At 46.0% G+C, this 25,691-nt stretch overlaps 1 protein-coding gene across 19 annotated transcripts in view; it reads right to left on the bottom strand.

Annotated features, from left to right (window-relative positions):
- Positions 1-25,691, bottom strand: part of MBD1 (methyl-CpG binding domain protein 1) — a 123,488-nt gene that overhangs the window by 2,679 nt on the left and 95,118 nt on the right. For 14 of the 19 annotated variants that reach the window (XM_048487795.1, XM_048487804.1, XM_048487794.1 and 11 more), the window contains 6 exons: positions 21,532-21,618; positions 20,452-20,616; positions 11,588-11,776; positions 4,366-4,605; positions 2,526-2,636; positions 1,323-1,442 (listed from right to left, as the gene is read on the bottom strand). In XM_048487795.1, the coding sequence (XP_048343752.1) occupies positions 1,323-1,442; positions 2,526-2,636; positions 4,366-4,605; positions 11,588-11,776; positions 20,452-20,616; positions 21,532-21,618 (912 nt within the window). The remainder of the gene's footprint in view (positions 1-1,322; positions 1,443-2,525; positions 2,637-4,365; positions 4,606-11,587; positions 11,777-20,451; positions 20,617-21,531; positions 21,619-25,691) is intronic. The other 5 variants (XM_048487793.1, XM_048487808.1, XM_048487811.1 and 2 more) reach the window with 3 other exon arrangements.

The following is a 25,691-nucleotide window of genomic DNA, read 5'->3' as shown; positions in this document are numbered from 1 at the left end:
TTCCTGTGGTGGGCTGTTTCTCCTGGGTTTCTCTTGGTTTTAAAGCTCTTCTGATTTCTGTTATAGGCATGCTAAGTTCATGAACAATGGACTCCACCCAAATACAGGATTTGCATTCACCAATACTGCTGCTGCTACAGGCCATGAAAAGGTGAATCACAGCCTGGACTGAAAAACCCCACCCGTAATACAATACTATCAACCACATCTGGAAAACCCACCAGAACCAGTTGAATCCTGCCATGAAAGCCTTTGATAATTCATATTTTATTTATTTATTTATTTATTTATATTTCAAACTTATAGGCCGCCTCTTCCCCAGGGAAATATCACGATGTTTATTAGGCAGACTATGTTTACAAGGTGGTTTGTCATTGCCTTCCCCAATTGTTTACACTTTACCTTCAGCAAGCTGGGTATGTGGAAGGGTGGAAGGCTGACTCAACCTTGAGGTGGCTACCTGAAACTGACTTCTGCCGGGATCGAACTCGGGTCATGAGCAGAGCTTGGATTGCAGTACTGCAGCTTATGACTCTGCCCCATGGGACTCCCTTCCATCCATTCTAGGCCTATTCATAACCATATGTGTGCTAATAGATGGGATCAAGAACAGGAAGAGTTTTTGGGGAGGCCGAACATTTCTAAGTTAAAGAAGAGGCACCATTCTGGCTAATGGGGGGAGGAGGTTAGGAAAAGAGCCTAAAACTAGCTGGACCTTATTGTGGCCACATAACGCTTATTAACATACCCCTCCATTGTCTAGCACCCCGTCTCAACTCCTGCTGCCACCCAAAATATGGGCAAAGCAACCCCCTTCACAAAGCCACCCTTCCTCCACCCCTAAGGCAGTGGTTCCCAACCTTCTTTCGCTCACGTATCCCTTGGCAACCCATTTCCCTAAAATTGTACTCCCATATTAGCATGAAGAAGAAGAAGAGTTTGGATTTATACCCTGCCTTTCTCTCCTGTAAGGAGACTCAAGGCAGCTTACAAATTCCTTTCCTCTCCTCTTCCCACAACAGCCACATTGTAAAATAGGTGGGGCTGAGAGAGTTTGGAGAGAACTGTGACTGGCCCAAGGACACCCAGCAGGCCTCGTGCGGAGGAGTGGGGAATTAAACTTGGTTCTCTAGATTAGAGCCCACCACTCTTCATCACTATACCGGGCTGGCTCTCCTATTACATTTTTTTTTTGCATATCCCCAAACACTCTGGCGCGGACCCCTGGGGGAATGCATTCCCTAGGTTGGGAACCACTGCCCCAAGCCAACAGAGAATGCCCCAGGGTTTCCAAAGGCTGCCCCAGACTCGTTCACACTCACCACTGGGGGGCGTAGTTGCTGCAACTGTTCCACTTCGTCGTCTTCTTCGTCGTCCAACACGACCACCTCGCAGCCTTGGGTCTCCCTGGCACTCTTAGACTGGGGCAGCCCTGCCAATACCTGCAGCGACAATGAAGAGGTCAAGCCTGACAGAAGTCACATCAGCCTCAGGAAAACCGTGCACCCGCTTTCCTTCCACATTCACATAAACACACGCTGCTGCCCTGTGTCAGGAAGCAACCCGGCAACTAGAGAGGAGCAGGACATACACTGACAGCAGAGTTATGAATCTCTTCTTTTGGATTACACATCCCTGACCCAGGCAAGTGCCGCATTCGAGCAGAAGTGGTAGAAACAGGTACACTGGACCAGAACCAGGGGGCTCAACCCAGGTTACAAGAGCACTACCCTAACATGGCCTATTTTATTCACTTAGAACAGTGGTTCTCAACCTGGGGGTCGGGACCCCTTTGGGGGCCCGAATGACCCTTTCACAGGGGTCGCCTAAGACTCTCTGCATCAGTGTTCTCCATTTGTAAAATGGATAAATGTTAGGGTTGGGGGTCACCACAACATGAGGAACTGTATTAAAGGGTTGCGGCATTCGGAAGGTTGAGAACCACTGACTTAGAAAATATGTGTATCGTCTAAGAAGCGAAAACAGAAGTTCCACTTGTATGAAATCATGTCAACACGCTGGGGCTGCAGGAGAATGCGTAGGGAAACAGGCTGCATATTTCAAGGCTGGGCTGAGTTTAGAAAAGTTACGGCTATGTTCGCAGAGTCCCTGAAAACTTCTCCAAGTAGTTGGGCACCAGAACGCCATAAAACTTGAAGACTCAAAGGAGACAGCCAGAGGCCAGTAGGTAAGAGACAACAACATAATATAGTCATGTGGAATTAGATGTATCATGGATAGAACTTTACAGTGGGGTGTCCCATTCTAAAAACGGGGTGGGTGTCCCATTCTCAAAATGAAAAGGCTTTGGTCCTGGTTGAAGTCAGCTGGACAAACTTTTGGGACAGGGACTACCAGCAAGTTGTTATTTGCTTAGCATAATGCTCTCTGGGAAACATATTATGAGAGGCAGTCATGCAGATATGAAGGCCCCAGGAACAGCAATAGTTAATGGCAGCCAATGAGAACATTAAAGTACATTTCTTCCCCTTCCTTCCATCCTACAACCCCGAACAGAATCTTACTGGAGAGTCACTCAATGGGCGATGGTCTCCACCTGGTTCAGCACATTCTTGTTTGACCTTGGGAGAGGTGGCAAGAAGGAGGTTGATGGCGGGTAACCTGGTATCTGATTCCTGTAAAAATGATTTAGACAGAGCCCATCAGGGAGGTGCCTTAGACCAGCGGTTCTCAACCCTTTCACAGGGGTTGCCTAAGACCATAGGAAAACACATATTTCCGATGGTCTTAGCAACCAGGACACAAATAATTTTATGTTTGGGGGTCACCACAACATGAGGAACTGTATTAAAGGGTAGCGGCATTAGGAAGGTTGAGAACCATTGCCCTAGACGTTGCAGGTGTGCGTTGTTTTTTTCAAACACTTCATGGACAGTGCTTAAAAATACTGAAGAATGAGGTCACAGGAAACCTGGATAGAGAAACCATGTGCACAGAGCAATCTCAACAGCAACAGAGGTTGTCCAGAGGAAGAGTTGTATGATTAGTGACCTCCATGAGCTGCCAACTCTGGATTCTCAGACAGACGGTAACTGATAGAGAAACTGCCCTGGTAACAACCCCCACCCCAAAGTAGGTATGCTTCACGCAGAGTCTGAGACTTACTCTGTATGCCACATCCTTCTGAGTCAATGTGGCGTAGTGGTTAAGAACAGGTGGACTCTAATCTAGAGAACCAAGTTTGATTCCCCACTCCTCCACATGAAACCCTGGGTTAGCCACAGTTCCCTCTGAACTCTCTCATCCCCACCTACTTCACAAGGTGTTTGCTGTGGGAAGAGGAAGAGAAGAAGTTTGTAAACTGCCTTGAGTCTCCTTACAGGAGAGAAAGGCGGGGTATAAATCTAAACTCTTCTTCTTCTGAAGCCAAGCCCAGCCAGTGGCTCTATGCAGCAGAGTTTTCTTTATGATGGCACCTATCCCTGATTACACTCATCCGTAGGAAAGCTTATCAAGACCTTTGAGAAGGCCACTCAAAAAAGACTTTGGGTAGGAGGAGGTTTCAAGCTGGTTTTAGGACTGCTGTTTTGCTAATTTTCACTGCTGATCTTGGGCTCCTCTTCTGTTCATACAAATTAAATTTCTGTTTACGTAAGCAGGTAGGAATTTCTGATTCCCCTCTTCCTCTGCAGGCCCTCCTGGATTGACCCACACTGTGCCAAAGGGTCCATAGACCCCAGGAGACCACATTTCAGAGAGTAAAAACCTGTATCAAAAGCAGGATGGTCACCCCAACAGTGCTGAGGGAATAGCCTCTTTGGTTCCTGCTGTTTGGTTTATCTATTAGAAGACATACACCCTACCCGTCCTCATGGTTCCAGGTGGCTAACAATAACAGTTAAAAACATTTTCAGTTTAAAATCAAAAATAAATTAGCAAACGCCAAATCCTGCCCTCTTCCTGCCATTCAAACTCCCTCAAATGCCCTGGAAAACAGGCAGGCCTTGCAGCACTTCCTGAAGATCTCGGGACAGGAGGGAAGGGCTCACTTCTTCAAGGTGCCCTTATCATAGAGCTGGTGCCACAGTGAAAGTAGCCCGGCCTCTGTTTGATGCTAGACGAGCTACCCTAACAGATAGGTTAACCAACTGGTAGCTGCTTGATGATCATAGTAGTTGATGCACAGGGATTTGTGTTTTTGTTTTGTTTACATGCTTCTTCTATTTTTGTGAGTCACCTGGTACAAGCATCCAAGACGGCACATAAAAATAGCGCCCTTCCCCTTCAAAGCGTGTGACGTCCGGATGCAGTTTCAGTGCAAGGAACTTCAGCCAACCGAGGACAACTCAAGCCGTCGAGGAAAGGCACCTGAAAGCGGAGCAGGGCGCGAGGAATCTCACTCACCTTCACCAGGAGCTGGGTGGGTGGGGTGGGTGGGCGGAGGACTTTCGTCTCCTCTCTGAGTTGCTGTGGTACTTGTGGCTTCCCTTTGACTTGCTGCGGCGCGACAGAAAGGTCCTTTGCACTGTCCTGGGCCCGTTCTTTATCGGCCTCCTTCAGCTTCGGTGGCTGTTGATTGGGCACCTCTAGGTGCTGCGGCTTTGACAGATCGAGTGGTTTGCTGATGGAGGGCATCTCCTCTGCCTGTAGTAAAGTTGGGAAGGAGGAAGGGCAGAGCAATCAACCCCCTCTGCTTGCCGGAGTGTCCTGATAGGGTGGCTAAAAGAAGACTTCATAATAATCCATCCCATCAGGATTTTTGTCCATGTTGGGGAAGGCGCAGAACTTAGTGGTAAACTTATCCTCTAGACAATTTAGCGTGGAGAAATTAGGTATTTTGAATCTTTGTCCCAACAGCTTTGTCCCAACACCTTCATACAATGTGTTTAGGACACAAGTAGACCTATTCAAATAGACCCATTTAATTATACAGAGATTTTTCTTAGATAAACCAGGTGAATCTACTTGCAGCTCTTATCAACTAAGTTTTAAACCCAAGACAGAATTTACTCCTGTGATGGATATTCCTGTCTTAAATTTGTTTAATGAAGTTCTAAGCAAGGATATTAAGGAATTAGAAAAATCAACACATTATAATGCCCATCATAATTTGTCTAAGATGAGTTTTAAAAAATTGAGGTCTTTATGGATGAATCCATAACCATAAAACCAGCTGACAAAGGCGGATCCCTAGTTATTATGAATACTAGTGATTATAGGGGGGAAATGCCAGGACAACTTGAGGAGCCTATTTTTTATAGGAATCTTATTAAAGACCCTGTGGATATGGTCAAGCATAAATTACAATTGGTTGCGACTGAGGGTAATTTTTGTTGGTTACATTAATGACACAATATCTAAATTTTTGATCAGGGACCATCTTAAGATGCCTAACCTGTGTTACCCACATTAACAGTATAAGAACTTGTTTTTATATAGCAATGGGGAATTACTCGACTTGGCAATACAAGAGGTAGCCTGGGAGGGGATCTTTTTAGACAACTATACCAGAAACAGCTTGAAACGTATCCGCAGAGAATTCACAAAAGACCAAATTGAAGTTTAATTATTTTATATAAGTTTTGGTTGCAAACAATCACACAATGAGACGTTAAGGCACATACACACAGTTCCTAAGTATATAAACAGGGAGGAAAAGATAGGTTGGATGATAGAATGGGAGTTGGGGAAGCAGGGGACTTATACGTTACCTAAGATCTGCAGAGAAGTTCCAGAAGAATGCAAGGATCTCTATGCCAGCATAGAAACCAAGCGAAGGACGATATCGTGTCTCACACCAACATGACCAAGAGAGGTTCAGGCTAGTATTGAGAACTGAGGCTCTGGTGAGCAGAACTTTTATACCCCTTTGCGCAGGTAAGGCAGGAAATTCAAGCTTAGGTTTCATTTCTCCGCAACTGCTTGGGGTTTCCTTGCTGGACTTGCGGGGCTGAGCTAATTAACAACTCTATCTATTGTCTCTGCTTCTCGGGACAATGGGGTCAATTGGTCCTAGATCATATCAGTGATACCTTGAATGGTTTATGCAGAGGTGCTTCCTAAAGTCTCTCCCTTAAGTATTCAAATTTGGCTCAGGCTTGAGTGAATCAGGAAGGGATCTTGTTGTTAGGGAGATCGTATCTGAAAGGTGGGGGAAATGCAGGGAAGAAGCAATTGTTTGGAGAAATGTTTTCTCAAGACCACAGTATCAGGGAGTTTTCCAGGATTCATTGTGTCAGAACAGCTTAACGAGGTGTGGTGTTCAGGAGTTCTACAGATTCCATTATGTTAATGGAGTACTCTAGCAGGGTGGGATAATCAAAGATGCATGTCCTTGTTATGAGGCATCCAGATTGTATCACTGGAGTGACTCATAGATCTAATCTCTGCAAACAGACTGTTTTGCCTTAGGCTTGCTTTAAGCTTGGACACTCTGCTATCCACGCATACAAACATGGAAACTGGCATTTTGTAGCACACAATATGAGACATAATATGAAATCCAATATTTCATAAGGCAAGGGATAAAGGGCAAGGTTACACCTGTATTGTTTACCCAAAATTTATAAATCCATTTGACTCCCTCCCGGTAGACCTATAGTCTTGGGAGTAGGTTCCTTACTTGAACCTGCTGCTCAGTTGGTTGATCATTTTATCCAGCCATTTGTTAAAATAACACCTACTTATATTAAGGACACAAGACATTTTATTAAAATGATGGAAGGATTTCATGTTCCTTCATGAGTTGTGTTAGTGACAGTAGATGTCACCTCTTTATACACAAACATCCCCTTTGAAGAGGACCGTTCAGCTGCGGAACATTTTCTCAATCAGATAGATGATTTATTTCCTCCCACCTTTTTTCTTTTAGATTTATTAGATTTGGTTTTGGAAAAAAAATTTTCGTTATGAAAAATCATATTATATTCAAGAAAGGGGTGGCCACGGGGTCCCCCCCGGGTCCATCTGTTGCTTGTTTATTTAAGTAATGTTTTGAACAAGATCACATCCTTTTTTTTGACTATATTCTACAGTTTAAAAGGTTTATAGATGACCTTTTTTGTTATTTCCAATCCTATTGTGGTGGATCCATTTTGCGAATGGCTAAATTATCATCAACCTACCATACAATTTACAGCCATTAGTAGTGAGATATCTTTGTGTGTTTTTTGGATTGAATGGTGTCCATTTTCAGTAATTACAGGTTGCTTCGTTAGGAAAGACACTGATAGGAACTCATACCTCCTTCCATCCCTGGCATTTAAAAAACAACCTTGTTTATGTCTTGTTTCTCCATGCTAAACAGAACTCCTCATCTAAGAAATATTATAAGAGGGCTTCTAAAACAATAGAGGTTAAGCTACTGAACAGGCAATATCCATGGTCTATCATCCATAAAGCAAGAAAGAGATCTGACAGTGTATCTAGGGAGGTTTTCTTTACTCCAAATGCCTGCACTAATACAGCTAGGATTGTATCTTCTTTTGAGTTTACTGAATTAAGTTCAAGTATTAAAGATATTATTCTTAGGTATTGGCCACTTCTCCAAGATTGCCCTGGTTGTTCTGTTCCTCCTTTGATAATGTTTAGAAGAACCTGGAATTTGGGAGATATTCTGATCCACTCAGACTCTGGCAAACAATTGAAAAACCCCTTATCAGTGTGAGGTCACTTTAAATGCGGCAACACTGCTGCCTGTCCTTTAGCAATTGAAATGAGGAGTGTGTCTTTCCCTGAGACTAATTACTTCCAAGATTTGGATAGTTTCTCCAACTGTAATTCTGTGAATTCTGTATATTTTGTAGTCTGCACTTGTAAAAAATATCATATCAGTAAAACACAGAGAAAATTTAAATTACGTATGTTTGAACACTCTTCTCGTATCAGGAATGGAATTAAGGACGCTCCACTCGATTACCATTTTTTGCATATGAATCATTCTTGGAATTCACTATGCTTTGGAGTTTTAGCCCTTATCTCTGATGTGGAGGAAGATGGGGATTGCAAATTACGTTGCCTTGAGAGTTTCTTTATCTTTCGTTTGAATACACTCCATCCCTCCGGTTTGAATCAGTCAACTGACTTTCAACCGTTTTTGTAATGAGGGAATGATTGCACCTGGCTATTCTCTCTCTCCTCTTTGTGGACTGTATAATTAGCCTTGTATTCTGGCTCCTTTAAGGACTTTGCAGAAAGCGGGAGTCAAGCTAGGAGAGCGCAGTCCCATTTAGTATCCTTTGTGTGTGTGTGTGTGTGTGTGTGTGTGTGTGTGTGTGTGTGCGCGCGCGCGTGTAACTGTTTTTCTGGTTTACATTATGGGTTTTGGTTATGAATTGACTGTTTTTGTATATACTGTTTGTTTTTTGTAGATTATCCTATTTCATTGTAACAAGTTGTGTTTCTTAGCACCATTCAGTTTGTAAGTGTAAAAAAATTATATTTTGGACTGGGTTTCCTTATGGACTTTTCTATTTATTTGCATTTTTGTTATCATTTTCACAAAACGAGCCTTGAAGTTTCATTACGAGGTCGGCATTAAGTCTAGATTTCCAGCTAGCTTTTTTTTGTATAGATGGCTGATTTGTTACATACTTGTAAACATGTGTACATTTCCATTTAAGATTGTAATGAAACATAAGTAAAAAGTCTATTATTGCACTCCAGTTGGAGGCTTTATTTTGTCAGCATTAAGCTGTAGCCTTGTGGTACAATTTTGTCCTTTACTACCTTGGAGTAGGCAACACAGGCAACAATGTAGCACCTTGTGCAGAACTTAACCTCTGGAGGGACGTAAGCCCCAATGACTGCTGAGAAGCTTGAAATCGCAGGTGTGCCAAGTAAAATCTCAGAGGACAGACAGGAATACAATCAGAGCTTCTAGAAAAGGGTGGGGTTTCCTGAGATCTCTGAACTGCCATGGAGAAAACAGGTGATGTTAATGTGAACCAAAATGCATTTGAATCAATTATGCAAATAAAAACAGGGATATTTTTCCCCTCCCTAGTATAGAATTTGAAGTGTTGGCTGAAACAAAGTAATTTATCATGGGCTGCGTAAAAAAAATTAACCAACCAACATAAAGCCCCAGTGCACATTTTAGGTCCATGCAGTTTAACACAACTGACGTTTTCATGGATGAAGCATAGATTGCTCCAGTTTTAGAGAAATCTTACTAAAATCCTTTCTGTAGGAGGACAAGGGGAAGCCCTTTGGTTCTGATCGAAACAAATAAGTATTTCTAGCTTTCCATTTGCAAGCTTGCTCCTAGCTCTTAGATTTTTCCTTCCATTTTTGTCCTAAGTGATGCTGCAAACCATGAGGACCAGAAACTTGTTATTTAACTGTACCATGTCAAGACTACCAGGATTCTGCTTAAAAAGTTCTTTCTTGCCACCCAAGATTAGTGCACGCATACACAGGGTTATATGGTGAGGAAAGAAAACATCCTCTAGAGCACTGATTCAATGTATCTGGTTCTCACAAGCCACACAGCACTCTTATTTATTTATCTACATTTTTTACAGTTGGCTTTTCCCACTTGGACTCAAGGGAGATTGTTCATTCATTGCTTGCGCCAATTCATAAGGAACCTGTACAACATGCAGAGAGCTCTCGGTACCCATCTGACACAGGTGATAATGGGGAAAGCTATGCGAAGACATAACTGGGGGGGAGGGGTGTTTGCACAAGTAGAGATTCCTTATTTCCATGGGCCAAACAGCACTGGGGATATGCACCAACTTGCATATTGTAGATGCCCAGGTGCAAAAACTGGTTTCCCTCACTGAACACCCCCTCACAAGAATCACATTGAGATCATCAACTGGCGCTTTACAGGGAACACCAATGAATGGGGCAGAGTGACAGAAGGCCCTTGCTGGGTACCAATCTGTGTTGATGGACAAGTGCTAGTTGTATGCTGTCACTCAGAGAGATTTTGCAAACCTTAAAAAACAGACTTTTAGAACAGGAATACCATATCTTGTTGGGCCAAGCAAATAAATCATGCTCACCCCTTTCCGTCGGAATAGTACCAGAACAGGGGCACATAGCCAAATATCTTGAATTATTAACTGAACCCCAACAGAGATGGATTATTACAAGGGCCAGATCCAATACTTTTCCATCGGCCATTACAAAGGGTTGCTACCTATCTATCCCTCTTCAGGATCGGGTCTGTCCACACTGTAAAAACCAAGTGGAGACTTTTGCTCACATTATACTTGACTGTCCAAGATATGTGGGTATTAGGAATTTCTCTCCTGGGCAGGTCTCAGACAAATCTGAAAGAGACTCTGACAACTCTGTTGTGGAGCTTTTGTTCAACAACACAGAGGCCATGCTCTTGGAAAAAGTAGCAAAATTTCTTTTACAAGTGACAGAATTTTCTAAGTAACGTCCAATGCTAGATACAGTTTATCTGTCTGTGTTTTGAATGTACTTTTGATTTGTACTTCAGAAATGTCTGTAATGCTCTGGAGCCTATTTTAATATGCCTAATAAAGGTTGTTGTATTGAGACAAGTGCTAGCTTTCCAGGCCAACTCGCTAACAGAACCCACTGCTGAGTGCACGCAACTGTCCCTATTCGCAGACTTCGGTACACAGCTTTGAAGTTTGCCTGGCTCTACACAACCTGCTCTAAACATGTGGTTTGATCTTCCAAATACCACCTCCATCACCCCAGTGATTTTCACAGATTAAGTAATCCATCAATTACATGATTGGATGCACCTCACCACAACTGCTAGAACTCTAAAGGACTCGGGTGATTTTTCAAGGATGCAACTCTCTTCTGGGTGCTGCTGAGACTGGAGGCGAGAAGAACAGCAGGACCTTCTTGGTGTCGCTCCCCTCACTTAAGAATCTCCTGCTTGCTTCAAAAATACGGTTAATGCTAGCTTTTTTTTTAAACGTCCCATTTCACCCTACAATTACATGGCTAAGCTGAACCCTGGACTCAACATACCTCTAGCCATTCGAAAACAACATTAATCTCTAGATGGATATGGGTAAAAACATTAGAAATAATCATGAGTTTCCAGCAGGCCTGTGGCCGAACAATCCTGAATTAGCTCCCTGCAAGGCTGAAAGGGTTTCTGAACAACCCCTTCCAAGACTGGAGCTTCCAAGACTGGAGCTTCCAAGACTGGAGCTTTCCTTCGCCACAACCACCCCAGCAAAGCACGCAGGAGTCCACAGCAGAGAGACACAGCAGGGGGGAAGAAAACACTAGTAGACAGAGGTGATCCTGGCCAGAAAGGTGGCGGCTGATTGGGTCAGAAGGAAACATAAGGATATTGGAGGAGGAGACCCAGGAGCAAGGGGGTGGGATGCATGTGAAACGTGGAAATTGGTTGATTTCACCCATGACATTACCCACAGTCCATGACCAGGGGCGGGAGGTAGCAGAGACGTGACAGAACAGCATAGGGCAGAATGCCAGAGGAAGAAGAGATGTGGCTTGCAGTCCGGCAACGGTGACTTGTTCCCAACATCCAGAGAGATATGTGACGGCAGCAGGGCCGACCGAGAGAACTACCTGATGGTGTGTGTGTGTGGGGGGGGGGGGGGGGCAGAGCAAAATGGCTGCACCTGGGGAATTTGTGAGGAGGGGGGGCAGTTACCTCTGGCTGGAAGCTGGCTTTTGCCCGGCGCTTCTGGCCACGCCCCTTGGCTCCCCGCCGCCCCACCTGCTTGATCCTGGCTGGCTTGCGGCTACGGCCACCGAAGGCGTTCCTCCTCCTCCTGACCTTCCAGCCCGCTGCCACCGCCGCCCCCTCCGGGCTGCTCCACTCCTCGGGAAGCAGCCGCTTCTAGGGAAGGGAAGAGAAGAGGGAGATACGGAGAGGAGCCAGCTGTGGAGGAGGCAAGCGGCAGAGCACAGAAAAAGGAGCTCCCCTGCCCCAAAGCAAGCGGCCCCACAGCTTGCCCTGCTCCTTCCTGCAACCGCACTGCACATGCGTTTCCCCCACCACTTCCTGTGCCCCTGGCAACCCCCCCTCCCCCAGCTTCCCAAGCACATTCAAGGCACCTCCAATGCAGCCCAAGGCATAAAGCAGCAGATGCTCCCTTCAGCCTCCCATAAGAAGGTGCAAGGCTTGGACAGAAGCACAGCAAGGGAACCTCCCCTCCCCACAAGGAACAGGGAGAGTCAGTGGAGAGGAAGGAGACGGCAGGTGGAGACCAAGGTCGTGAGGATAACTCAGATAAACGAGGCAGCTGTGGACAGGGGCCTTGAAAAATTTTTCAATAAATAAATTCTAAAATCAGCACCCTGACCTGAATGGCTCCAGCTAGCTTGAGCATGTCAGTTCTTGGGAGCTATGTAGAGTCACCCCAGGTTCGTAATTGGATGCGAGACCTCCAAGGAAGACCAGGTTTGCTATGCAGGGAAAGGCAATGCCAAAAATACCTCTTATTTGTCTCTACCCTGACCCAGACAGCTCCGCCAACCTGACCTTGACAGACCTATGAAGCTAAGCAGGGGCAGCCCTAGTTAGCACTTGAATGAGAGACCACCAGGGATGTTCAGGGTCGCCACACAGAGGCTCACAGTGGCAGACCTCACCTGAACATCTCTTGCCTTGAAAGCCTGCAGAGGATAACTGCTTTTGCAGCGGAGAAGGGCTCTATGCAAGCAGGCAGGCAAGTTAGGAGCTAAGTTAGGAGCGGCAGTGGCGTAGTGGCATAGTGGTTAAGAGCAGGTGCGTTCTAATCTGGAGGAACCGGGTTTGATTCCCCGCTCTGCCGCTTGAGCTGTGGAGGCTCATCTGGGGAATTCAGATTAGCCTGTGCACTCCCGCACACGCCAGCTGGGTGACCTTGGGCTAGTCACAGTTCTTTGGAGTTCTCTCAGCCACACCCCACCTCACAGATGTGTTTGTTGTGAGGAGGGAAGGGAAAGGAGATCGTAAGTCCCTTTGAGTCTCCTACAGGAGAGAAAAGGGGGGCTATAAATCCAAACTCTTCTTCTTCTTCTTCTAAGTCAGCAATCCCGGCAGGATATAGCAACTTTCTGGCTCTCAGGTTGCCCAAGCTTCAGGACGTTTTGCAGAAGGCTTGGAAAAAAAAGAAAGATAATAGCAGGGGAGAGGGGAGGGGAGGGGGGAACTAAGTGGTCAGGTCTACTCAAAGAGACTTGAATGCCAGCCACCCAGCACAGCCCCCAACACATTTTTCCCTGCTCTCATCCTCAGATCTCCATCTCTCAGCAATGAAACTGACTCAGTGGTAGAGAATCTACTTGGCCTCCCAAGGATCCCACGTTCAACCCTGGCCATCTCAAGTTGGGAAGCAACAGGAAAAGACTCTGCCTGAGACCTCAGGGACCCCCTGAGTGGACAAACCGGACAGAGACGGGGGCCAATGGTCTGATGAAGTATAAAGGAGCTACATATTTCCCAACTGTGGAATTGGGGAGGGGGGGGGGATTCCCAAGCCAGAAACTGCACAAATGGGCACACTGTGTTTAACAGCCACGTGCCCATTTTCTAAACGTGAATACATTTACCCAACTGCAAAGTTTACCATACAGATCCCACACTCCTCTAACTACGGACTATTGTTGAAGGCTTTCACAGCCAGAATCAACTGGCTGTTGGGGGTTTTCTGGGCTGTGTCGCGGTGGTTTGGTAAATTTTGCTCCTAACATTTCAACTCTTGTCTATGGCTGGCCTCTTCAAATGCATGTTACGGTAAGATGTGTTTCTCTCGACAGCACACAGCCCAGAAAACCCACAACAGTCGGTATGGATTAAAACATCACAGAAGTGTCCCAGAAGTGGGGTTAAGAGGCCAATTATGTTTACAGGACGCTGGTCTGATGTGTTTGAGCTTCACTGCATTGCTGCAGTTCTGTCCAGAGAAACAGAGGGTTATGTTTTCCCCCACCTGTTTCATTACCGAGCTTCCATGGGCCCTTTCTGGGGTTTTTTTGTATCTTTTCTGTTTAGCTGCAGTCTTCTTGCTTCCAAGTATGGACTAGGCACACACAGAGAGTAACACGCAAGTGAGCTAGGAAGGAAGAGCAGGCCAAGGTTTAAAGAGCAGAGACAAAAAATTACAACACGTCAGCTCAAAGACAAGGATGGGCATACACTATCCAAGTCCGGAATCTCTTGCCTTGAAAACCGGGTTGGGTCGCCCTAAATCGGCTGCGACTTAATGGCACTTTTTACCACCATAGGAAATACACAACTTGCTGTGTTGGTGTGAGAGCAGTGGCACACCTTTACAAAATGGCACACACACACACACCGCCCCGCACCCAGCTGAACTGCTGCCACTTCTCCCCCTGCAAAAATATCAACAAACCTTTCTTCAAGCCAAGCAAGTTGAGGCTGGCAATACACTGGGGGTGTTAAGGCAATACACTGGATGTGGGGGTCAAGGCCAGGAAGGCCATGCCCCTTCCCTGATGATCTCTCCACCCCAGTGTGTGTGTTGCCAGCCTCAGCGCCGCTTGCACAGAGGAAAGTAAGGTGAATTTGAAAAGGTTGAAGCTATTGGTTTCCCCTTGGAATCACTTCTTATGCTCACAAAGGTGGAAGCCTTCAGACTAGTTAAGAATAGGCTCTTGGATCTTGATTTTCATAATTTGACTCTTGCTGCCAAGACAACCTGTTCTCCGACTACATTATTAATCCCATGCGAGCGTGGAATTATGGCAGCATATCTTCGTCTGCTGATGAATCCCACCCAGAGGGGAGCCTTGGCTACTGCAAGATGTAATGTGCTGCCATCAGCTCTGCTGGAGGGAAGATTTAAGAATATGGAACGTTCTAAAAGAGTTTGTTCATGTGATATGACTACGGTTGAAACACTTGACCATTCTTTGTTTCTATGCCCTAAATACAATAAGATAGGCATGAAATACACGAATTCCATTTTCTTGCAATGTTCTCAGTGGCATGAGTGTTATAAGATACCCAATCTCCTGAACAGCTCTGATGTGCTCTTTTGTGAAACTGTTGCAAATTTTATACTGGAAATTAGTAAGTTTTAACTGCATTTCTTAACCTTGTTTTGTTTTAAAATTTTGTCCTGTTTTATATGCCAATAAAGGCTTGTGTTGTGGAAATGCACTGTTCCTATAATTCACTTTGCTTTCCTCTATCCAAGCAGCACTGAAGTCGCCATTATGAGAGAGAGGCTTGGGAAGAGGCAAAGAAAAGCATTAGTCCCTTCAACTCCTGGACATGTGTGGAGGAAGCGGTGAGGTCAGCAGGGAGGGCGTTATCCCATCCCCCAAATCTGCCACATCAGGTGACCGCCTCCTCTTGCAAATGAGGTCAGCCCTGCCTGTGTTGTCACTGGTTTGTTTCAACAACCTATCCCAGCGGTGGCGAACCTTTGGCACTCCAGATGTTATGGACTACAATTCCCATCAGCCCCATGCTGGCCATGCTGGCAGGGACTGATGGGAATTGTAGTCCATAACATCTGGAGTGCCAAAGGTTCGCCACCACTGACCTATCCCTATCTACACAAATGGGGTGGTAGCCCAAGATCCCACGGTCCATGACGTGAACAGAGGCTAGATGGCCATCTGTCAAGGTGTTTTGACAGTGAATTCCTGCATGGCAAGGGGTTGTACTTGAAGACCCTTGTGGTCTCTACCAACAATATGATTCTATGATCTTCAGAAGAGGCAAACACCCCACTATCTTTGACAAAGACTCAAAGTGTCTTTTATTGTGAAATACCTTCAGGCACAGTTTACAAATAGCAAACCTCTGACTCCTGGGATGTTTCAGGTTGATTTGAAGAGTTGTCTCCTCAGTCATGAATCATGTAAGGTTGGGTGTAGATGATGATTCCACAGTGGCATAGGGAATGGAGCAGGGGACATAAAATGTGGCATCAGGCACAAAATTCAGCTTCCTTCCACTCTCATTACGAGTCAATCATTTGTTTAGCCCAGCGGTTCTCAACCTGTGGGTCGTGACCCCTTTGGGGGTCGAATGACCCTTTCACAGGGGTCGCCTAAGACCATCAGAAAGCACATATTTCTGATGGTCTTAGGAACCTAGACACAAATAATTTTATGGTTGGGGGTCACCACAACATGAGGAGCTGTATCAAAGGGTCGCGGCATTAGGAAGGTTGAGAACCATGGTTTAGCCAGAAGGTGGCCAAATATTTTTACGATTGAAATTGTGCTTGGTAAAGGTGCAGATGACTCTTGTAGAAAGCTCAGAGACTTTTAAGAGTTAAGGGTAGGTTTCAAGTTTCCTCACCACTAACAAAACAAGGATCACACAAAATGCCCAAATCCTTGTGCGATGGACCTAAGGCAGTGGTGGCGAACCTTTGGCACTCCAAATGTTATGGACTACAATTCCCATTAGCCCCTGCCAGCATGGCCAATTGTAGTCCATAACATCTGGAGTGCCAAAGGTTCGCCACCACGGACCTAAGGAGAATGGAGAGGCAGAAAAGACTGAATCTAAAGTGCTAATCCCTCATAGAACCTAAGTGGATGAATGACAGGTGGGAGCGGGTGGACACTTGAAGGATTCAGAGCTTTTGGTAGGATTAGGGGAATTCAGTTCTGAGTTACAGAGAGAACAGATGGGTTTAGTGCCTGTGAAAGACCAGCTCTAGAACCTATTTTTAAATGCCAAATAAAGGTGGTTGTTGTTGACCAGCAGTGTTGTTGAGAAGAGAGTATGGGGGGGGGGTGGGGGGGGGAAAGGGACACTACTCTAGCCAAGAAGGGGCATTTAATTCTAGGGAGAAAATAATTCCTACCCCAATATCTAAAAGCAGAGTTTCTGGGCAGAATGGGTAGAACTGAGGGAACTAACAGAGAAAGAGTCTGTGTCCAAGAGGGACCATTCTCTAGCCAGAAGAGTGTCAAGACCTGTTATTCTACTGTGTGGTCTTGTCACGTCTCCAGGGAATGTTGGGATGATGTAACATTTGGATAGTCCTTTGCTTGGGTTAGATTGCTTACATTAGGCCTTAGCTATACAGAAACACGTGGGCTTCTGTGACAGACTGCTTAAGAAAGGGTTAATTTCAAAGCACAGTTCTAGCAAAGAAAAAGAATATGAGTTAACCCAGAGCTCCACCTGATTGACAAGCTGCTGCTGCAGCTGTCTATAAAGGCCAGAGTATGTGCATTTGTGAGGCAGAGCCAGAAAGCTGAGGGAAAGAGCTTTGCCGTATATCATCACAGGGACAATACTTATAACACACGGAGGGCTTGGTTATAGGTCTGCAGAGAAAGCACCTAGATACGGACCATGGAGTCTCTGAGGGTGTGTTATTTAGTTGGAAGAGTCAGGAGTAGGTTCCAGTTGTGATACCCTAGAGTCCTGCTCTGTGAAGCCCAGTGTGTCTCTCTCTAGTGCCGTGGTGGCGAACCATTGGCACTCCAGATGTTATGGACTACAATTCCCATCAGCCCCTGCCAGCATGGCCAATTGGGGCTGATGGGAATTGTAGTCCATAACATCTGGAGTTCCAAAGGTTCGCCACCACTGCTCTAGTGAAAAGAGTAGGATATTTAAGTATTTGTCTGGATCGGTGAAAGGAAGGTTTTCCCTGAAGAAAGTAGTTTAGTGAAGGAAGTTTTCTTTAAACTGAGTCAAAGATTGATCTGTAACAACTTAGAACTGTCTGTAACAACTAAAGGTTGATCAAAGTATTCCTGCCAAAGGAAAAGAAAAGCTTAACTATCTCTAGAACATCTATTCTTGCAAATCTGAAAATAAGTGTTGCATCTTCATTTGTTTGTTAATAAGCCTCAGAATTCATTTACAAGCACTCAATCCAGCCCAATCCAGCCTGATAAGAGCAATCAGTTTTGGAGCAATCTCCTCACAGTGTTAACATTATTCCCTCAGAGGTGGCAGCGAGAATAAGACTGACAGGGTTTTCTGAAGAGGTTAGGGGTATGCCTGCCTGCTCTCTGTTCAGCCCCTAGGCCGCCTTTACCAGTGGAGGCTTAAGGCAATGATCCATACTGTTACAGTTTCATGGAAAATGCCTTTGTCAGGCTGGCACTGGGAATGTTATCTCAATTTCATTCTGATCTGAGTCTATTTATTGGGAGGTTGACAGGAGCAGAACAAAGGGGGATTTATACTGTATAGGGAAGAAGAATTCCCATCCCTAGAAGGATTTACTTCAAACAATGTGAAGTGATTATAAGGTTTGAGAAGTCTGAAGGTAAAGCAAGTTGGAAGAATATTCCTTTCCATATAGTTTACACGCACCAGAGTTACCACATGAACCTTTGAGTGCTAGCTTAGGTTAAATCTGTGAAATATCTTGAAAGCCTCTCATATTTTAAACTGTTAAGAACACTGTGACCAACTGTAATCTTAGCAAACACTATTTGTGCTGAACTGTGAAACACCCCCCCCCCCAAAAGCTAGCTAACAGTGAAGATCAGAAGAAAATAAAAAAAAATTAAAACTTAGGGAACATACTATGCCTTTGAGTATAAGGGAGGTGGGAGTTATACCCCACTCCTGTCTTCACAACATGCACAAAAGATACCTGGAAAATGTGCTTTGCTTAGAATTTTGTCTCCCTTTTTTTTTAGAACGTGAGTGTACATAGTTCTAATCAAATAGTTGCTTTCTTTTTTTAAAAAAAAGCCAAATCTTCCCCACTTTTTGCAGATGTATGAACTGTTCAGAAACAAACACACGTACCAACTTTCAGTGGGCAACCACATACAAAAGGGAATCCAGACAATCTTGCAAGTCACTTTACAAGAATTACGCACCCACTAAAAAAGTTACCTGCTAGCCTGCAGGGGGTTATTTGGAACACCTTGAAAACAGGCTTTCCTGCACACTTGACTGGCTCCTAACGTTCTTGATAGTCAATTCACAAGGCTGGAATGGGTTTTGACCTGGTCACATGTCTCTCATACTCAGGAAAATAAAGCAGGTGCTCCCCAAGGAAACAGGGGGACAGAGTTAGAGGAGGAGTTAAAACGTTTATCACAAGGCATTTCTTTCTTTCTGTACCTCTGATTGGCTTCATTGCCCAATGCTGACAGTTCCCACCCCTTCTTGTATCTTTTCCTCCTACAGTATGCTCAAAAGATGACAGAAACTGGCCAGCAGTCAAATCTGAACAGAATGAAAAGGGCAAGTGTGTACCTCAGCTGCAATTTCTACTCCATCCTCAAGCTGATGGCAATTCTCCCCAAAATGAAGGGTGCAGTTAAGCAAATTCCAACTTTGAACTGGTTTCTGCATCAGATGAAGAAGAACCCTCCAAATCTGGAAGGCCTGATCAAGACAATAACCTTTTCAATATAAAGAACCAAGAATGTGTATGGATAAATCTGCCTCATCTTCCTGGACCTCCTTTCTGCTCAAATGCTCCACCAGGTCCTAGTGTCTGCCTTCTCCCCCACCCTCTCCAAGTCTCTTGCAGTATTTTAAAATGTTATTTTAGCACCACTTGCGTCTAAACAATTATTATCCACATTGTTAAACTCAGCATTTTGATAAAGTAGAATTTATGTCACCCCGGCCGGCTGTTAGCAAGACTTGACTTTTTTGCAAAGCTGTGCCTGCCATTTTGTTTCCCGCAGCAGGAATGGGAAAGAAAATGGCGGGCACAACTTGACAAAAAAGCCAGGTCTTGCGAACACCTGGCCGGGGCGATATAAGTGCTATTTTATCAAAGTGCTAAGTTTAACAGTGCAAAGAATAGTGGTTTAGACCAGGGGTCTGCAACCTGCGGCTCTCCAGATGTTCATGAACTACAACTCCCATCAGCCCCTGCCAGATGGGATTTGCAGTCCATGGAAATCTGGCAAGCTGCAGGTTATTGAAGTTATAATATCAACAAGTTATAAGCCACATTAAGAACTATTTACCACTCCTTCCCTCAGTACCAGGGACGGAAGTCGCCCAATAAAGCTGGCCAACGATAGGAAACACAGGAAAAAGTTCTTCAGCTTTAACTTACACTATTGTAAGATTCTGTCTGCTGTGGACCAGATCTATGAGGAGACCTTTGTGACAACTAACTGGAACTTACACATAGGCAGCATGAATCCAACTTTCAGATTCCAGGAACAAACTGGGGGGGGGGGGTGAGTATCTTGCATACCCAGCTTGTGAGTTTCCTAAAAGTATCGCTTCCAGGCTTCTAGACTAAACGGCTCTTGATCTGAACCAGCAAAACGTTCAATGACATGGTGAGATCAGATGCAAGGTCACCACACAACGTGCATAAAAGAAGACAACACAGTGGGGGAGGGAACACACCATCCAAGCAGATTTCCACACAGGCACATGCTGAGGTGAGATCTGAGATGTACAGGGTGCTCAGGGCCAGCTGGAAAACTAGTCTAGCTCCTAATGTCTATGGCAAACATCAGGGGTTGTGAGTGGTTTAATGCAATCGGATGCAAAGCAAGCTGTCATGCATTTAAGCAGGAAAAGGGAGAAGGAGGCAGGACTAGGAGATGGGAGAGATCCAAGAGAGGTGAACAAGGAGAAGGACCAACCATCGCAAAATGCAGGCACTGTCTCCACCGGCACTTTTGGCGCTTGAGGTTTCCCCCACCGAATTTGGGCTTGTCCTGGCAAAAGTCACAGCGGCCGCAGTCAATTTTCAGCTGGCAGGCTTCACACTCGCCACACTTCCGGTTCTGCCGGCTTTTCGATGAGTGCTGCAGGGACGAGATAAGTCAAACCAAAGGATGCAAAGAACCTATTGTGACGCTCAGCAGCCCAATTTCAGGAGCTCGTGTGGATACCGAAACATACAGCAGGAGGCCTTGCAAAATTAAGGGGTGGTAGGGCTGAACGTAGATCCTGTGTGCAAGATAGCTGAAACAAACACACAGCAGCTGGGTTATCCATCTTAGGACCTTTTGCCTGTGGCGGGGGCTTTCTAGGGAGTTGCAACACTACCATCAGGCTGCTCTCAGAATGTAGGTCAGCCCCAGGGTTTCTTGAATATCCAAGGTTGGGGGAACCACTCCAAATCCTCATTCCAAACACTGCAAGGTAGGCAGCTGCATCTTTTTACTCAGACCGACCGACCGACCCACAGACCGACCCACAGACCGACCCACAGACCGACCGACCGACCGACCTACCGACCGACCGACCGACCTAATCAGACAGACAGACAGACAGACAGACAGACAGACAGACAGACAGACAGACAGACAGACAGACAGACAGACAGACCGAGGTTGCTAGTACCTGCAGGGCCTCTGCAGGTCAGCCTAGTCAGACTTATAGATAATATAGCTCTGGATTAAGGTCACAATCAGAAGCTGGGATTTTGAAGGATGAGCCACCAAAGCCCTCACCCTCCCTCTCCCATCCACTTCCAACATGGATGGCTTTTGGTACATTGCCTTGAGCACAGGCTTCTTGGCAGACTCAGCTGGTTCCTGCCACGTGGCTGATGTAAGAAGAGAAGTGCCACCATCTGTGACTCTTGTGGACACATAAAATAAAGGCTTTCCAAGAGACCTCAAGTCGCTTCTTTATGGGGGATGTGGGTGCTTCCCCAAAGTCACATTTTGCCCTTCTCAAAACAAGGCCCACCAGAAAGCAGAGAAAGTACTTACCACACTGTTCTTGAGCTTGTTTGTGGGATGTTTGGGCAGACGGCCAACCATCTTCCGCTCTTTCACTGTGCCCAACTGCTGCTTCTTCTGGAAGGAAAGAGATGAGTCGGTGACAACCAAGGAGAAACTTGGAAGAGACTAAACTTTCCCCAGGAATAAAACTCCTGTTCTGCAACTTTTTCATTCTGAGGAAAGGCACCATGTTTTTGCTTCTCCTGGCCACCTACAACACACACAAGGTAACTTCCTCTGTGTACTTCTTCGAGCCATCATAGAGGAAGAAGAAGAAGAAGAAGAAGAAGAAGAGGAGGAGGAGGAGGAGGAGGAGGAGGAGGAGGAGGAGGAGGAGGAGTTTGGATTTATATCCCCCCCTTCTCTCCTGCAGGAGACTCAAACGGGCTTACAATCTCCTTGGCCTTCCCCCCTCACAACAAACGCCCTGTGAGGTGGGTGGGGCTGAGAGAGCTCCGAGAAGCTGTGACTAGCCCAAGGTCACCCAGCTGGCGTGTGTGGGAGTGTACAGGCTAATCTGAATTCCCCAGATAAGCCTCCACAGCTCAGGCGGCAGAGCTGGGAATCAAACCCGGTTCCTCCAGATTAGATACACGAGCTCTTAACCTCCTACGCCACTGCTGCTCCTCATAGACCTCATATCACAGCACACCCCAGAACAATAGAAAAAGGCATTACTAAGGCTTAAGATAAAACAAGACAGGAAGCCACACAATGATTTTCCATTCATCATCTGAACTGCAAGAAAAGATTGAAAATTCAGACCCAGGAAGTGACCGGTGTTCAGGTCTTGCGAAGGCGAAAGATGTATGCGGTCTGAAGAGAAACCGGACCATGTGTATAAGAACTTATCTTATAAATAAGAATGTTTTTTTTTATTGTCAGTCTTTCCACTGGGAACAGTGTTTCCACTTTAATTGGCAGTTTCCCCCACCCCCCTTCAGTGGGAAAACATTGACTAACCAGAGCCAGCATGGTGTGGTGGTTGAGAGCAGGTGCACTCTAATCTGCATAACCTAACTACGCCACATTGAAAGTGATGCTGTTTCAGGGTGGGGGATAATCCACCCTAAAACAGCATCACTTTCAATGTTGTTTAACTGGGGACCCCAGATTCTCCCTTTAAGGTGGATTCAAAAGGAGAATTTGGGCTCTCTAGTTTAAACACCATTGAAAGTGATGCTGTTTGGGGGTGGATTCCAGCATCACAGCGGCTGCCGGGGGGGTAAAACTCAGATTTTGCACTGAGCTCCATTTTCCCTCTATACCTTTGCCCAGAGGGAAGGGCAGAAGGAACTGCCGGCTGCCAGCTGGGAGCCCAGCTGGTGGGGGACAGGGGAGGGCAGGACGGGGGAGTCTGCCGTCCCCGGCCTCGGAGAGCTGCTTTTATAAGCGCTAGGCAAGGGGCGGGGCTTGAGGAGGCGTGGCCATGCCCTAGGGGTGGGTGTGGATGTGGCCCCACCCCCAACCCCACCCCCCATAAAAAATCTATACCTACGTCCCTGATTATGTGACCCAAACTAAAGGACAGTAATAAAACTCATTCCGGGCCCCAGGGAGGGGGAGGAACGGGGATGCATATTTCTTTAGTTACAAGCAGCGATTGAAACAAGATGGGCCATTAACACAGAGATAACAGGTGTGACCTTGGTGCCAGCTCTGCGTTGCCTGGCCTGACATTCTGCTCCCCTTAAGGCCCTCTTCCCCCTGGACGCTCAGGGTAGGCTCCATGAAACGCCTTGACAAGTCAGGAGGCCCTGAAATAGGAGTGGTCAACCCACTCATTGAACTTAGGGGGTAGGTTAGTCCAAGCCACCAAGGCAGCCCCGGTGTAGGCAGGAGTCTAAAATGTTGTCCACTTCCTGGTGTAGTTTGCCCCATATCCACTGGGGGGCTGGCACGCTGGTTATAGGAAGCCAACAGTTGGCAGGAGATGCTTTCTTTAGAGGCTAAAATGAAACGCAGGGTGTACATGGCGAAAGTTCTTGGAAAGGTCTAGTTCTACAGCCACCGGGTTGAGAACCCGTTTGATTTTGTAAGGGCCGATGAATTGATGTCCCAACTTACGGGACCCCTGGAGGCCACGCAAATTCTTCAAGGACAAGTAAGCCAGATCCCCCACCACATAGTTCACTGGCCCCTGTTTTCGGTTGGCCTGTTTTTTGTAGTCTTCCTTGGCTTTTCGCAGGGATTTCTGGATGGTTTCCCATGAACTCTGGATGGTTACCACCCATTCCTGGAGGTCTCCCAGTTCGGGGGTTTGCACCCCCACGAGGGGAAACGGTTTACTCTCTTGGCCATAGACTACGTGAAAGGGGCTTTCCCCCATGCTGGAATGCACGGCGTTGTTGTAGGCAAACTCTGTAAAAGGCAGAAGCTCAGCCCACTTGTTGTGGTTGTTGACGTAGCAACATAAGTACTGTTCTAGCACCTTGTTGGTGTGCTCGGTCTGGCTGTCCATGGCCGTGTGGTAAGCCAATGACAGGCTTTGCTCCATGAGCCCTTAGGAAGCCAAGTCTCTAAAAGACTTTTTGGACAAGAACTTGGAAAGGGGGTTCATTCGCCCCGCCTCCTTGCCTATGGGAGCTCCAGTCCTTTCTAGAAAGAATAAGGATGGCTCCTTCAGACTTTGCACAGACTATCGGGGCCTGAACATGGTATCGTTGGTAACAATGGTAACAAGTACCCCCATCCCACTCATCAAACATTTGTTGGGCAGCCTATCCAAGGGGAAGATTTTCTCCAAACTGGACTTGAGGGGGGCTTACTATCGGGTCAGAATAGCTGAAGGCCAAGAATATTTGATGGCCTTCAATACCCAGTATGGCCAGTTCAAATACTTGGTCATGCCATTCGGGCTAAGTGGGGCACCAGGGGTGTTTATGAACCTGATCAATGAGATTAGGCATGATTTGCTGTTCAAAGGTGTAGTGATGTATTTAAATGATGTGTTAATTTACTCTGAAACTGAACGCGAGCATGTTAAATTAGTACAGGAGGTGCTTAAATGATTGCAAGCCAATGAGCTGTATGCCAAACTTGTATGTCATTGCTTCGCCCCAAGAATTAGTTCAATTTTACAGTCTGTCCATCGGTGGGGCAACTTGTCGTACTCCCCCTGTCCTACCCTTACTGCTGATTTATCAAAACTTAGATGTGCCTTTTACCTTTGCCTGGCCAACCTCTCATGGTATTATAAGACTCCTAGACATTGAAAGTTTTATTTGCTTTCTCAACATTCACTCACTAGTGATGACTATTTGGGGCTACGATATTCATTACAGGCAGAGCTCAGAAACTCATGGATTTTGGCAGATGCAGACCCTGCATATATTAAAACACAGTGTGTTCTGACCAGGATGGTGGGCATGAAATCAAGAGGCACGGATTCAAAAGTGTTCTTTTTTTCCTACTGTTTTTCAAATGAATAAATTAAAAGACCAAACTACAAAGTGGTTGGGGTGAGCCAAGTTCTCCAGATCTGAACCTATCCTCATCTGCCTGGGGATGGCACCCTGCAGAACAGACTGCTGGGGGATATGGAAGCACCTGTCCTAGTACCCCTCAATGAGGCTGTCAGTGCCTTGAGATGAGCAAGAGGCAAGACTGAGCCCAGGTCTCTAGGTCCAGCACCTCCTATGGTGCTACGTTGGCCTGAATAGTTAGAAGAACATTTCCCTCCTGTGCCCAACATCTTGGCAGACCTCGTTAAATTGGAAATAGCATCTACAAAACACAACTGAGTAAATCCCATCAAATTCTGACAATTCTGAGTTGAGAGAGATAATGTGTGGCTCTTAGCTGCAGGGTGTAAGGTTGCTTAGGATTTCTGACAAGCCTGAAGTTAACCTTGAGTCTACATTCCTTCCTCCGGGCGTCGTGCCCAGGTCAGTCTTTATCTCTGTCTCAACATAGCTGCGTGCTTGCCATCTTTGGCTTCTGTTCTGTGTGAATCTCTAACTTGGTGGGAAAGCTGGGTTGTTTTGGTTTTGGATTTTCGCGGGAAAGGTTTCGCCCGTAAAAGCGGCGGCTGGGGGGAAGTCTGGTCAGATTTCGCATTGTCTGTAGAAGATCATGATTGCCTACCAATAAATGAACTGTTATGGTTACTATTGGTCTGGACTGTACTGATTCCTTACATTATGCGA

The sequence above is a fragment of the Sphaerodactylus townsendi genome, linkage group LG03, assembly GCF_021028975.2.
Source record: "Sphaerodactylus townsendi isolate TG3544 linkage group LG03, MPM_Stown_v2.3, whole genome shotgun sequence".
Classification (NCBI taxonomy): Eukaryota; Metazoa; Chordata; class Lepidosauria; order Squamata; family Sphaerodactylidae; genus Sphaerodactylus; species Sphaerodactylus townsendi.
The sequence above is the reverse complement of the archived record's forward strand: the minus strand, read 5'-3'. Positions and strand labels throughout refer to the sequence as shown.